This window comes from Elephantulus edwardii, unplaced genomic scaffold (genome assembly GCF_000299155.1).
Source record: "Elephantulus edwardii isolate Elephantulus edwardi_28Jun2011 unplaced genomic scaffold, EleEdw1.0 scaffold00016, whole genome shotgun sequence".
Taxonomy (NCBI): domain Eukaryota; kingdom Metazoa; phylum Chordata; class Mammalia; order Macroscelidea; family Macroscelididae; genus Elephantulus; species Elephantulus edwardii.
In genome coordinates, this window is record NW_006399766.1 from 1,989,052 (window position 1) to 2,003,431 (window position 14,380).

Genomic DNA, 14,380 nt, shown 5'->3' on the forward strand with positions numbered 1-14,380 from the left:
TTTGAAAGGAATCGATATTACTTTTAAGAAGTCAGTATTTATGTTGATCTTGTATCTTGCCACATTGCTGAATTGGTCAACTATATGTAGTAGTTTTCTTGCTGAGTCTTTGGGGTTTTCTAAGTTTACTATCATATCATCTGCAAATAGAGATAATTTTACCTGCTCTTTGCCAATTTGTATACCTCAGTTGGAATTATCTACAGTGACAGAGAATACAGAGCTGGAGCTAAGAAAAACAATATGCTTCAAAATAGCTAATCACAAGATTAAATAATCAGGAATAAATCTAATCAGAAGCACAAAGGATCTGCTCATAGAAAATTACAAAACATTACTACCAAAACCAAAAAGAGACTTGGAGAAATGGAAGAATATACCTTGCTCTTTGATAGAAAGACTCAATATTGGGAAAATTACAATACTATCAAAGGCAATATACACAATCAATGCAATCCCAATACAAATACCAATTCCATTCTTCAACGAGGTGGAAAAATAATTTCTAATTTCATTTGGAATGGAAGGAAGTCCCAAATAAGCAAAGCACTCCTTAAAAAAGAGAACCAAGGAAGGAGGTATCTCATTCCCTACTTTCAAATCCTACTACAGTGCCGTGGTGATCAAGACAGCATGGTAGTGGTACAATGACATACACATAGATCAGGAGAATAGAATTGAGAACCCAGAAACCAGCCTATCTACCTATGGCCAACTGATTTTTGACAAGGAGATAAAATCAGTTAAGTGGGGAAATGACAGCCTCTATAAGAAATGGTGTTGGCAAAATTGGAAAAATATCTGTAGGAAACTTAAGCAAGATCCACACCTCACTCCACACACAAAAACCAACTCAAAATGGATCAAGGACCTAGGACAAAAACCAAGGGCAATAAACTTCATTAGAGAAAAGCTTAGAAGAACTCTAGAAGCCCTAGTCCACAACATAAACAGTCTTCTAAGCATCCTGAAAAACCTACAAGCAGGAGAGGATAAATAGATGAATATGACTTTCTAAGAATCAAATCCCTATACACATCCAAAAACACCTCCAACAGGGTAAAAAGAGAAGCCACAGACTGAGGAAAAGTATTTGGTAAAGACATGTCTGATAAGGGACTTATATCTAGAATTTATAGAATACTAGAGCACCACAACACAAAAAGGGAAAATAACCCAATTGAAAAATGGGCACATGATATGAACAGACACTTTACCAAAGAAGACATTCAGATGGCCAACAAACACATGAAGAAGTATTCAAAATCCTTAGCTCTAAGAGAGATGCAAATCAAATCAACTATGAGAAATCATCTCACCCCAGTAAGAATAGCAAAATTTAACAGAACAGCAAACAAATGCTGGTGAGGTTGTGGAGAAACTGGAACCCTTATTCACTGTTGGTGGGAGCATAAAATGGTGCAACCACTATGGAAGGCAGGATGGTGCTTTCTCAAAAAGTTGGAAATAGAAATACCATTTGACCCTGAAATGCCACTACTGGGAATATATCCTAAAGAAACCATAACTGACACTCAAGCAGATATATGTTCGCCCATGTTTATTGCAGCTTTGTTCAAAATAGCAAAGAGTTGGAAACAACCCAAGTGCCCATCAACAAACAGATGGATAGAGAAGTTGTGGAATATCCACACAATGGAATATTATGCTGCACTGAAAAGTAAGGAACTCAAGAAATATTATAAAAAATGGGTGACCCTGGAGGAATTATGCAGAGTGAAATATCTCAGCCACAACAAATACTGCATAGTGCCACTATTTTATAGTGGGATTGACATCAGAGTTGGAGGTAGACTAAAAGGGGATAAATAATGTATACTGTATTGAAACATGAGTGAGAGAATTGTTTAGGAGGAATATATGATTAGGTATTATTGTCATGACAAGAGTCCAGAATGAAAGCTGCATAGTTAATTGGACTGGGAGGGGATTATCTCAAATTTTATATATATATATATATATATATATATATATATATATTACTTTTCAAAGAGAAAAGTGAACTAGGAGAGAGAGGTGGGCAGGGAGGAAAGTTTAAAACTATGAATGAATGGAAAATCAAAGTCTCTGTAAACTTTCATTACAGTAAGTTAAAAAAAATCAGTGTGAAGATATTTAACTTTTCACCACAGCACCACTAACATTGTTTATAGCCAAAGCTAGAACCAAATAGAATTTTGTGATGGCACAACCTTCCTTGCTGAAACTGACGAGGACCTGAAATGGTTGCTGCAGAAGGTCAAGGACTGCAGCCTTCAAGGAAACAAAGATCTCACCACTGGGTCAATTGAGAGCATCATGATAGATGATGAAGGGCTTGAGATTGTTAACAGCTTCAATTTGCTAGGCTCCACAATCTTGATACGAGCAGCCAGGAAATCATTTGCATTGGGGAAATCTGCTGACAGGGCCCTTTTCAGAGTACTGCAGAGCAACATCAACCTAGAGACTAAAGTGTGCCAGATCCAAGTTAAGGTCTTTGCAATCACTTGTTAGGCATCAGAGAGTTGGACAATGACTAGGGAGGATAGAAGGAGAAATGATGCCTTTGAGCTGTGGTGCTGGAGAAGAGTATTGAGGATAACATGGACTGCTAAGAAAACAAGCAGATTCATCCTGCAGACGGTAAAACCGGGCTACTCCTTGGAGGCAAGGATTCTGAGGCTTCGTCTGAGATACTTTGGACATGTTGCAAGGAGAGACATCATGCTTGGGAGGGTGAAGGGACAGCGCAGGAAGGGAAGACCCTCTATGAGGTGGATTAATTCAGTGACTGGGGTAATTAGCATGGGTGTGTCGGAGGCAATACGATGGGCACAAAATAGAGCAGGTTATAGGGCTATTGTACATATGGTCTCTATAACAACTAGGAGAATAAACAGGTTGATCCTGGAGAGGGTGAAATAAGGCTGCTACCTTGGAGGCAAGTATTCTGAAGCTCCATCTGAAATACTTTGGGCATGTTGCAAGGAGGGACCAGTCCTTAGAGAAACAAGAGGTGGAGGGACAAAAAGAGAGAGAGAGAGAGAGAGAGAGAGAGAGAGAGAGAGAGACACTAGGGTAATGAGGGTAAGTGTGTCAGAGAAAATAAGGTTGGCTAAGGATAGGGCACGGTTCAGAGTTGTACATAGGGTCACTATGAGTCACAAATGACTCAAAGGCTCATAACAACAACAGGGTGAAATTGACAGCAGATCTAAGCAAGATGAAATTGTTGAAAATTCCAATCTTTTCCCCATCTACCATGATGTTGCCTATTGGCCCAGTGGTTAGGATTTTTTATTTTCTTCACATTGAAATGCAATACATACTGAAGGTCATAGTCCTTTAGGTGCTTGAATCTACTGCCAACACCTTTGGTACTAGCAGTCTGGAATTTAGGAGACATATAACCCTGGGAAAGTCTGCTGTCAGGAGCTCTCCAAAGTCATGAAGAGCAATTATGCCATTTTAAAAACTAAGATGTGTGTAATTAAAGACACAGTCTTTCCAAACACTTGCTATGCATCTGAAACTTGACAATGAATAATGATGGTAGAAGAAGAATCAATGCATTTGAACTGTGGTGTTGGAGTAGAGTGCTGAATATCTCATACACTGCCAAAAGAATAGATAGATATGTATTGGAGAAAGTGCCACCATAATGTTCCGTGGAGGCAAAGAGGGTAAAGGATATTCCTTGAAAAGGGACATCATGCTTGGAAAGGTGGAGAGTCAGCAAAGGAGAGAAAGACTCTCAACGAGACAAATTGATCCAATTTCTCCAGTAATGGACTCAATTGTGCCAAGGATTATAAGGATGGCACAGAATAGGACAAAGTTCAGATCTATTTATAGGGCCACTATGAGTTGTACTCAACTCAATGGTACTTGACAACAGCATAGAGAAGGATGTGAGCTAAATAGTTTTGTTAGCCAGTTACCATACTCAAAATTCTACATGATTTCCACAATTTAAAAAATATGCTGTACAGATTAAAACTTTTAACTAAAAATCCTAAGAGACATAATCAAATGATTCATAGGAAATTAAAAATTGACATGCTGCTAATTTGATGAGTCCCATGTACAAGTTTTGACTACTCTGCTTACTTTTTTACTCATCTGCCCATAATAATTTTTATTCATTAAAGATGTCTAGCTGACATAACTCATGATCTTTTCCTTACTAAACTTAAACTATAACTTGAAACTTAAACTGTAACTTAACTTCATCATCCTTTACAATTGAGAGATTTCTGAAATAATAGTCATTCCTGCTTAATTTTACTACAACCTCCTTTCATTTCTGCTTTTTCACATTAAGGGAAATTCCAAGACTGTGCTGTGTGATGCTCTCGCAAGAAGTCCCGATTTATCCAGTTTTCTTTTGTCGTTATTAAACTTAAGTTCCAAAGTTTATTATGTCAACTTCTCACTTATCAGTAAATTTATAGACTTACATTCATCTGGCTTAATAGAGGCAAAGGAAAATTATTTTATAATCTCTAAGGTTAATGTTTAATCTTCTGATCAGCAAGTATATATCATTGTCTCTTTACTAAATCTCTCCACATAAATATCAAAAAAGTGCCTAAAACTCAGCTTTTTCTTCCAACTATGATAGCCATCCTCTGATATCTCTTTTACTACGATGGTGCCACCTTCACTCTTGACGTATCACTACTTTCAATCAGCAAACCTTAAAAATTCATATCCTAAGTGTATCTAGAATTCTAATTCTTGAAGCAGAATTGAATATTTTCTTGACAAGATTAATCACCCATAACTCAGTCTTGCGATCTCAGTTCGCTGCTCTGCAACCAAAGTTATATCTGAAAATTGGAAATCTGATTTTTAAAGCTGCTTAACAGAAACAACAATGTACTTAAACCCTTTCTATATACTTGTGAAAGTTGAACAACGAATATAAAAGAGAAAAGGAAATTGGTGTCTTTGAATTGTGATGTTAGTGAACAGTAATTGTATATAACAGGGATTATAAAAAGACAAGCAAATATGTCTTGGTAAGTATGGGGTAGAGTGCTCCTTAGAGAAAGGGATAATGAGACATCACTTCATACACTTTGGACATGTTGTATGGAGTGTTCAGTTCCTGGAAAAGGACACAATGTTTTGAAAAATGGAGGGTGACAGAAGAAGAAACTTTAAATGAAATGAGCTGACTGTGAGGATGGCACAAAATCAGTCAATGTTTTGATCTGTTGCAACAGGTTAATCATCATGAGTTAGTCAATTCAACAGCATTGAACAACAGCAATGCTTACAAATTTTAGTTCTTTGTATGAAGGCTAACATTTTTAACATTGCTGATAAAGTCGTACATGATCTAGAACTTGCATAGGTCTGTAATTGCTTCTTTCCTTTTAATTACCAAAACCATCTACAGTCGAACCCACACTAAGCTTTAAGTCCTTCATATCTAACTTGCAGCTGTTTCTATATCTCACATCACATGCTATTTGCACTTCCCAAAATAGTCTTTGCCTCTTATCTCCTTCACCTCATATATCTTTTCCTAGAAAGTGATAGGAAATTCTGGTGACCTAGTGGTAAGGAGTTATACAACCAACCTGGAGAAACACAGTGCAAATCCACCAGCTGCTCTGCAGTGGAAAGATGGGCAATCTCCTCCTGTACAAATAATAGCCTCTGAAAACCCAGTGGAGAGTCAACTCTGAGTTAGTTTGACTTAATAGTGCATAACAAAAACAATGACAAAGAAGATGTATCAACTCCTATTTGTATTTTCCACCATATTATCACCAGTTTTTTACAGATCAAGGACTCTTACTATTTTATTCATTTGTAGACCTAGCACTCAAAATGGAAAACATATAATGTGTACCAAATATATATTGAATGAATAAATGAATCTTAGTAGTTGTTCTATACCATGGAGTAGAATTCGATCCATAGCTGACCCTCCACCAGGTTTTCAGAGACAATAAATTTCAAGGGAAGAGACTGCCCATCTTTCTCTCCCAGAGCAGCTTCTGTATCCCAATGGCATGTTGTTGTTTTTGTTACGTGTCGTCGAGTCGTTTGCGACTCATAGCAACCCTATGTACAAGAGGCCTAAACTTTGTTCTGTCCTGTGCCAATCGAACCGTCTCCGACATACACATCCCTATTACCCCAGTCACTGAATCAATCCACCTCATAGGGGGCCTTCCCCTTCTGTGCTGTCCCTCCACCCTACCAAGCATGATGTCCCTCTCCAAGGACCTGTCCTTCCTTGCAATATGTACAAAGTATGTTAGACGGAGCCTTAGAATACTTGCCTCCAAGAAGCAGCCCTGTTTGACCCTTTCCAGGATGAATCTGTTTGTTTTCCTAGCAGTCCATCATACCCTCAATACTCTTCTCCAGCACCACAGCTCAAAGGCATCAATTCTCCTTCTATCCTCCTTAGTCATTGTCCAACTCTCTGATGCATAACAAGTGATAGCAAAGACCATGGCCTGTATCAGATGCACCTTAGTCTCCAAAGAGACACCATTGCTCTTCAGTACTTTGGAGAGGTCTCTAACAGCAGACTTTCCCATGGCAATACATCTTCTAATTTCCTGGCTGCTGGTGCGGAGAGTGTTGACTGTGGAGCCAAGCAAGCTGAAGCTGTGAACAATCTCAATCTCTTCACCATCCATCCTAATGCTGCCAATTGGCCCAGTGGAATCTTTGTCTTCTTGACGTTGAGCCTCAATCCATATTGGAGGCTGCAGTACTTGACCCTCTGCAGCAAGAGCTTCAGGTCCTCCTCAGTTTCGGCAAGCAGGGTTGTATCATCTGCATGTCACAGATTGTTGATAGATCTTCCACCAATCTTGACCCCACATTTCTCCTCATAAAGCCCAGCCTCCTGGATAATCTGTTCTGCATACAAGTTGAAAAGGTATGGAGACAGGACACAACCCTGGCCTACGCCCTTCCCAATTTTGAACCATGCAGTGTTCCCTTGCTCTGTTCTGATGACTGCCTCTTGGTCAATTACAGGTTTCTCATTAGCACGATCAAGTGTTCTGGGATTCCCATTCTTCTCAGAGTCAGCCACAGTTTGTTATGATCCACACAGTAAAACGCCTTTGCATAGTCAATGAAACACAGATAGGCATTCCTCTGGTAACTCCTGCTTTCAGCTAAGATCCATATAACATTAGCTACAATATCCCTAGTACCACGACACCATCTAAATCCAGCCTGGACTTCTGGCAGTTCTCTGCTGATGTGCTGTCCAGTCATTTTTGGATAATGTTCAGTAGAATTTTGCTTGCATGTGAAATCAATGAGATTGTTCTATAGTTTTCACACTCTGTTGGGACACCCTTCTTTGGGATGGGAACAAATATAGGTCTCTTCCAGTCAGTTGGCCAGGTGGTTGTTCTCCAGATTTCTTGGCACAACTTGGTGAACACGTCCAGGGCAGCATCTGTTAGCTGAAATATGTCAATTGGTATACCATCTATTCCTGGAACCTTACTTTTTGCTATTTCCTTCAAAGCAGCTTCAACGTCTTCGTTCTTCACCATAGGCTCTTGCTCATATGTTGTTTCATGAAATTCTTCTGTGTCTGCCAATTCCTTTTGATACAGTTACTCAGTATATTCTTTCCATCTTCTTTTAATACTTCCTGTATCATTTAACATTCTGCCAAAAGCATTCTTGATTGTAGCAAGTCGAGGTTTGAATTTGTTCTTCAGTTCCTTGAGCTTAATAAATGCTGAGCAAGTTCGGCCCTTTTGATTTTCTGACTCCCAACTCCTTACACATTTCATCGTAATATTTTACTTTGTTGTCCCATGATGCCTTTTGAAATCTTCTATTCAACTCTTTAATATCTTGAATTCTTCCCTGTCTTTGGCTTCTCTGCACTCCAGTGCAATTTTCAGAGTCTCTTCTGACATCCATTTTGGTCTTTTCTTCCTCTTCTCTTTGTAATGAACGTTTGCATTCTTCTTGGATGATATCCTTGATATCCTCCCACAACTCATCTGGTCTTTGCTCACTAGTGTTCAAGACCTCAGACCTGTTCCTGAGATGGTTCTGAAGTTCAGGTGGGATAGACTCAAAGTCATATTTTGGTTCCCGTGGACTAGGACTCAGTTTTAGCTTGAACTTGCACATGAGTAGTTGGTGGTCTGTTCCACAATCAGCTCCTGGCTTAGTTTTCACAGCTGATACTGAGCTTCTCCAGTGGTTCTTTCTGCAGATGTACTCAATCTGATTCCTATGCATACCATCAGGTCAAGTCCATGTATATAAACTGTGTTTATGTCTCTTAAAAAACGTATTGGCAATGGATAAGTCATTGATTGTGCAAAATTCAATCATCCTCTCTTCAGCTTCATTTCTGTCCATGTTTTCCAGATACTGAATCTTCTTCTCTATTCCCCACTTTTGCATTCCAGTCACTCATTATTATCAGTGCATCTTGATTGCACGTTCGATCGATCTCCGACTGTAAAAGTTGGTATCTCCTCTTCCTTGGCTCTGGTTGTTGGTGCATATATCTGAATGATAGTGGTATTAACTGGCCTTCCTTGTATGCATATGGATATTATCCCATCACTCACAATATTGTACTTCAAGATGAATCTAGCAATGGCTTTCTTAACTATAAAGCAACTCCATTTTTCCTCACCTTTTCATCTCCAGAGTAATATATCATATGATCAGCCAACTCAAAATGCCCCATGCCAGTCCATCTCATCTCCCCACTGCCTAGTATGTCAATATTTATGCGTTCCATTTCTTCCTTAACAATATCTAATTTTCCTGCATTCATGGTTCTCACATTCCATGTCTCAATCATTAGTGTCTGATTACAACTGTTCCTCTTCCTTTGTATTTCCATACCTGAAAGCTCACCCTCAGTTGCCCTTTCTGTTATCTACAAGTGTTCTGTTGTACATAGGGTTTTCGGAGGCCTGCTATTTCAGAAGTGGATGGCCAATCCTTCTTCCTAGTCTGTCTTAATCTGAATGTACAGAAGTATCTGACAGACAAGCATTTTATAGAAAAGTGAAAGATATCCTTATTGTAGAGTTAACCATTCATATCAGTGTTGTCCCTCTCCTTGGCATGTGTGTCTTTACCCACTTAGTTCCCTGCACCAGGCAAGATACCCATCGACTTCTACCCACTCCTTTCAACATCCATCTCCCATTGTCCCCCACTGTCTGAAGCCAACATATTTGGAATCACGGAAGGCAAGGAAGCTTCAGATATAAGCTGTCAGATCCAAATGGCATAGGAGTGGCAAATTTTGAAAAATCAGCACAGCTATTTAAAACACAGTGGAAGTTACATTTTTAACAAAATTTTTATTTTATATTTTTCTAGAACATTGGAAGATACAATATGTATTTTCATGGAACATATGGTAGATTTGAAGTGCATGCCTTCAAGTTGGTGACACAACCCCTTATCACGAAGCCACCAAAGTTCCCTGTATCTTCCTGGGAGAAGATATATGGAGTGAAGAGATATGAGAGAAAGACTATGATAGGAAGTACAAATAACACTTTTTTAAAATTGCAGGCCTATTGTCAGACATTGTTGTTGTTACGTGCCGTCGAGTTGAGTATGACTTATAGTGACTCTATGAACAAAAGACCTGAACCGTGTTCTATAACTATCATCATTTCTCTATATTCAGAGAGTTTCCAGAGACATGTGATTTAGGAAGTCATGTCACTCATGCTTTGAAACCTGAATCAATCTGGGAGCGCCACAAAACACTGCCCATGATGGGTAACCATTATGATGTTTGACACCCCTATGGCACATAGAGTACAATATTTAGGTTTACTTTTTATTTCACTGCACATTTCTTTATAAAAGTTAAATACAAGTCTTAGATTGTTTACTTGAGTATCAGGCATGTAAGTATATATTAAACTATATATTATTTTAGCATCAATTGCTATGGAATAATGAGGAATAATATAGGGAAACATTTAACTCTAACATTTAAATATATTATGTCTGGGGGGATAATATTTAAAACAAGTATTCTAGGGAAAATGCATACATAATTTAATATCCTTTATGAATGTATATTTACAAATACCTTAATCAAATTATATATATATATGACAAATATGCACATGTATAGATATACCTTTGCATTTGTTTCAAATTTTTTTGGCGCAGTAGGTGTACAGAAGATCTTAAGAATAGTGATTTCCCCCACTGGGATTACTCCTTGTGATGGAACAATATCAATGATAGGTTGAAGACCCTTTTCAGAAGCCTGCAAGAGAAAATGTGCAGAAATGTTGCATTATTCTTTAAAAATTACTGTTTTAATGTGTTCAAAGGAATGCTTCCAAACTACAACCTAAAGAGAGAACACAGAGCCCAGGCTATGAGATGATTTTATAATAGATTGTCAACTCAAGACATACACATAGAGTTTTAGCTTCATCTATTCGTTGTAATTCTAATCTAGCAAATAGAACCTTCAGTAGTGACACTTTCCAATGAAAATCTGATAATGTTGCCTACGGTGTGATTTTAAGACCTTACAAAACTTTTAAGGACCAGAGATATTTGTTAGAGAAGATGACAAATTTTAGATAAGACTAATGTCCTAGTCTTTACTATTTCCTTAATAAAAGCACAAAGTCTAGGATATCATTTTTAACCTTCAAAAAAAGTGTAAGTAATTTACCAAGGATTTTTGATGTCGTTTTTTTCCTTTATAGAAACACTTTCTATTGTGAAAGATTACAAAGCATATAGATTCATCAGCTATATTTGGACCAAGTATAATTTAAAGAGTTCAATATATTTTAGAGTAGAGGACTAAACAGACTACCAAGGTGAGAATTAATTCAGAAGCAATAGAAAATGAAGGATGTCCCATTTACTTACATCAAAGAGATGATTTCTGTAGAAAATAACAGACAAAATTAAAATATGATTTTTAAAAAATTTCAAAATTCTACTGCCATCACTTAGGTGGCTTTTGCTTTCTTTTTCCGGTAAAGCAAAAAAAAAAAACAAAAAAAACCAAAACCAACAAACCAAAAACCTCAACCAAAAAATAACACTCAATTTCCACTTCATTCCCATTTAAATAAGTAATAAAAACCCTAATTAGAATATCCTTCTGCAGTCTTCAGAATAGCTTTCATGATCGCATTACGAAATATGGGGTGTCATATTAACAACAAATCAATGTATTTATGAGATTTAATTTTGCTATTGCAAACATCTCTTTCACAAGTAAATAAAATAAAAGGCAGGAATGAGTGCAACAAGTTCAAAGAAAGGAAAAGAAAGGAGACCAAAGAAACAAAGGAAAATATTCTTATGGAAAATGATAACGATAAGGTGTATTCAGATAAGCCTCATTAGAAATATCTAAAAATGAGCATAAATCCATTTATAAAGACTCTAGTAATAAATAGTATTTGTGATTAAAAAGGCAGTTCATAATATGATCTGATTGATAGAAGAAACTACTAACATTCTTTATTATCTTGAAGTAAGCATGGTTTTGTCCCACATTATGAAGAACAGCCTTCTTCAAACTTTTTATACCTTGAGGACAGCGAATGAACAGTATTCTTGGTTGCACACATACAACCTTGGTAATACCAGTCTATTAATGAAAAAATAAAGAGAAAAATTATGGTAGTAAAAATGGAACATAAACTATTAATGTTACATTGTTCACAAAATATTCTAATTGCAAATACATATCAAATATAATGATTATTTAAAAAAATTACAATCTGGCTATATTTATTCAGTATGTTCTAAGAGACACAATTATTCCTTTTGCCCCATAGAACACCTTTACGTTTTTATGTCATAATTTTGATAAAAAGAGGTCATAATATTATAATATTTTCCTACATCTGCGGTAATAGAGTTACAACTCAAAACTCAAATTCATTGCCATCAAGTTAGAACCAACTCATGAGTGACCCTCCAGCAGGTTTTCTGAGACTGTAAATTGCACATGAGAAGGTTGTCTATCTTTCTCCTACAGAGCAGCTGATGGATTCCAACTGCTAAAGAGTTAATCTTTTTGATTAACAGTGCAAGTCTTTATGGCACCAGGACTGATAAATTATCATTGAGGGTCTTAGTAAATACTGTGGAGCTCTTCAGATTTGGATGTCAGTTCCAGGAAGGGTGGTAACTGACCTTGTGAATTTGTATTGGTTACTTAACTAAGTCTCTATTTCTTCACCCAGAAATTGACGATACTAGTACTAGCCTCATAGAGTTGTCATAAGGATTAAACTAAATAATAAATCAGCATTTGTCATAGTGCCTGACATAGAGCAATTATTCAATAAGAGACATTTATTTTTAACACTGGATATAAATGGCTGAATTATTTCTCTTTTATTTGTACAATACATACATATTGAGTAAATACAAGGCATATTTATATTTGTAAATTTTGAAAAATAAGTATGTAACAAAAGCAGAAAAATGCATTCTCTATGAGTGTGTGTGTGTGTACGGATTGGTTTTTTGTTATAAGTTAAAAGCATATTAATAGAAAAATTATTTTAATAGCTAATAATTTAAACAGTTTCAATGACTTCAGAGCTCTGGTGGTCTAATAGTAAGAAGCTGCATTGCAATTCCGAAGGCGTATGGTTTGAATCCACCAGCTGCTCTGTGAAAGACAGATGGGCAATTTCCTCCCATGCAACTAACTGCCTCTGAATATCTTCTGGTCAGCTATCGGTTGGTTTCAACTCAACAACAAACAACAACACAAATACCCACCAGCTAAGTAAAAGATAAATGATGGAAACATTATTAGGAATGTGAATTAAAAATCTACAATAACATGCATCAGCATAGACAGACCTCACAAACCTAGCAATGACCCTATATACAACAGCCCTAAAGTCTGCTTTATCCTGTGCCAATCTTATTGTCTCTGACACTCCTACTTCCATTACTCCAATCACTGAATCAGTCCATCTCAGCGAGGGTCTACCTCTCTTGCGTTGTCCCTCCAACCTCTCAAGCATGACACCACTCCATAAGGACTAGTTCTGCCTTGCAACATGTCCAATGTATGTCAGACAAAGCTTCAGAATCCATGCTTCCAATGAACTCTGGTGGCCTAGTGGCAAGTAGCTGTGCTGCAATCCCAAATGCACGTGGTTTGAGGCCACCAGCTGCTCCACTGTGAGAAGGATGGGCAATTTCCTCTCATGCTGTTAACTGCCTATGAAAATTCACTGGACTATGGGTTGGTTCTGACTATATGGGTACACAACCTCGCCATGACACAAAATAATATTAGTTTCTGTTAAATATCTAAGAAAATTCCAAAGGCAATTTGATACACAAGTAAAGTACATTTTTAGTGTTCAGAGGTACCAAGCCCCAAGGCTGAGCCAAAACTGGTTGGGAGGAGCAAGGGAGAGACGGAGGGAAAAACACAATCTATACAGGAGTTCTACAGGACACATCACCTTCCCTTAGGAGACAGTACAAGTAAACTTAAGAGACACTGGACACAGAAAAAACAACAACAACAACAACAACAACAACAACAACAAACCTCTCAGCATCTGACGTGGTTGGAATCACAGGAGAAAAGAAAGCATCAGATACAAGCTGTCAGGTCATGGGTTGGATAACGGGAGATTAATTCTGAAAGCATTTGGTAGAAGTGAAGTGGTATCCTGCTGTCCTGCTGGAGGGTGGAGCTGGGAAATAAGTGGGTCAAGGCACTGGGCTAAGGGCAGGGACTACACTGTAACTAATGGTCAACTCCAAAATGAGGGCTTTGTCTTTCACTACTCCACTATATTTTGAAAAGGTAAGAGAATGAATTCTTCTCTAGGGCCTGTAGAAGTATCTACCTGTCAATTCACTCTAGTCTTTTGACATCTGATGTTATAGGATAATAAATACATGTTGTTATAACCATAAAGTGTGCGATAACATTACAGAAGAAAACCAAACTTAATAGACTTCAATAACAACTCAGGTCATTATCTTTGAGCCTAAACTGATATAGAACTGATCCTCCATTGGGTTTTTGAAGCACAGGAGAGGAGATTGTCCATCTTTCTCCTGGAGAACCACTGATAAAACTGAACTTCCCGAGAGACAAGTTAGCAATGTTAACTCTCGACTGACCACCACGGGCCACCACAGCTCCCCCTAGAACATTTAGGAAGCTATGCTCCTGATAGTGGGAGTAGTTTTATATCCTACTTTAGTAGTCGTTTCTGCGTAGTTAAGCTTCAATATCTCTGCCACTGTGTTGCTGTTATGTACTGTGGAGACAACTATGACTTATAGCAACCCTGTAAACAATGGATCGGAACACTGCCCTATCCTGTGTTATTTTCATCATCTCTCA

The 14,380-nt window shown here is 37.6% G+C and overlaps 1 protein-coding gene across 1 annotated transcript in view; it reads right to left on the reverse strand.

Annotated features, from left to right (window-relative positions):
• The window catches only part of LOC102867769 (chromosome unknown open reading frame, human CXorf22), a 187,476-nt gene that overhangs the window by 52,994 nt on the left and 120,102 nt on the right, over positions 1 to 14,380 (reverse strand). Inside the window, exon 21 of the mRNA XM_006881848.1 lies at positions 11,572 to 11,632. Coding sequence (XP_006881910.1) covers positions 11,572 to 11,632 — 61 coding nt within the window. The remainder of the gene's footprint in view (positions 1 to 11,571; positions 11,633 to 14,380) is intronic.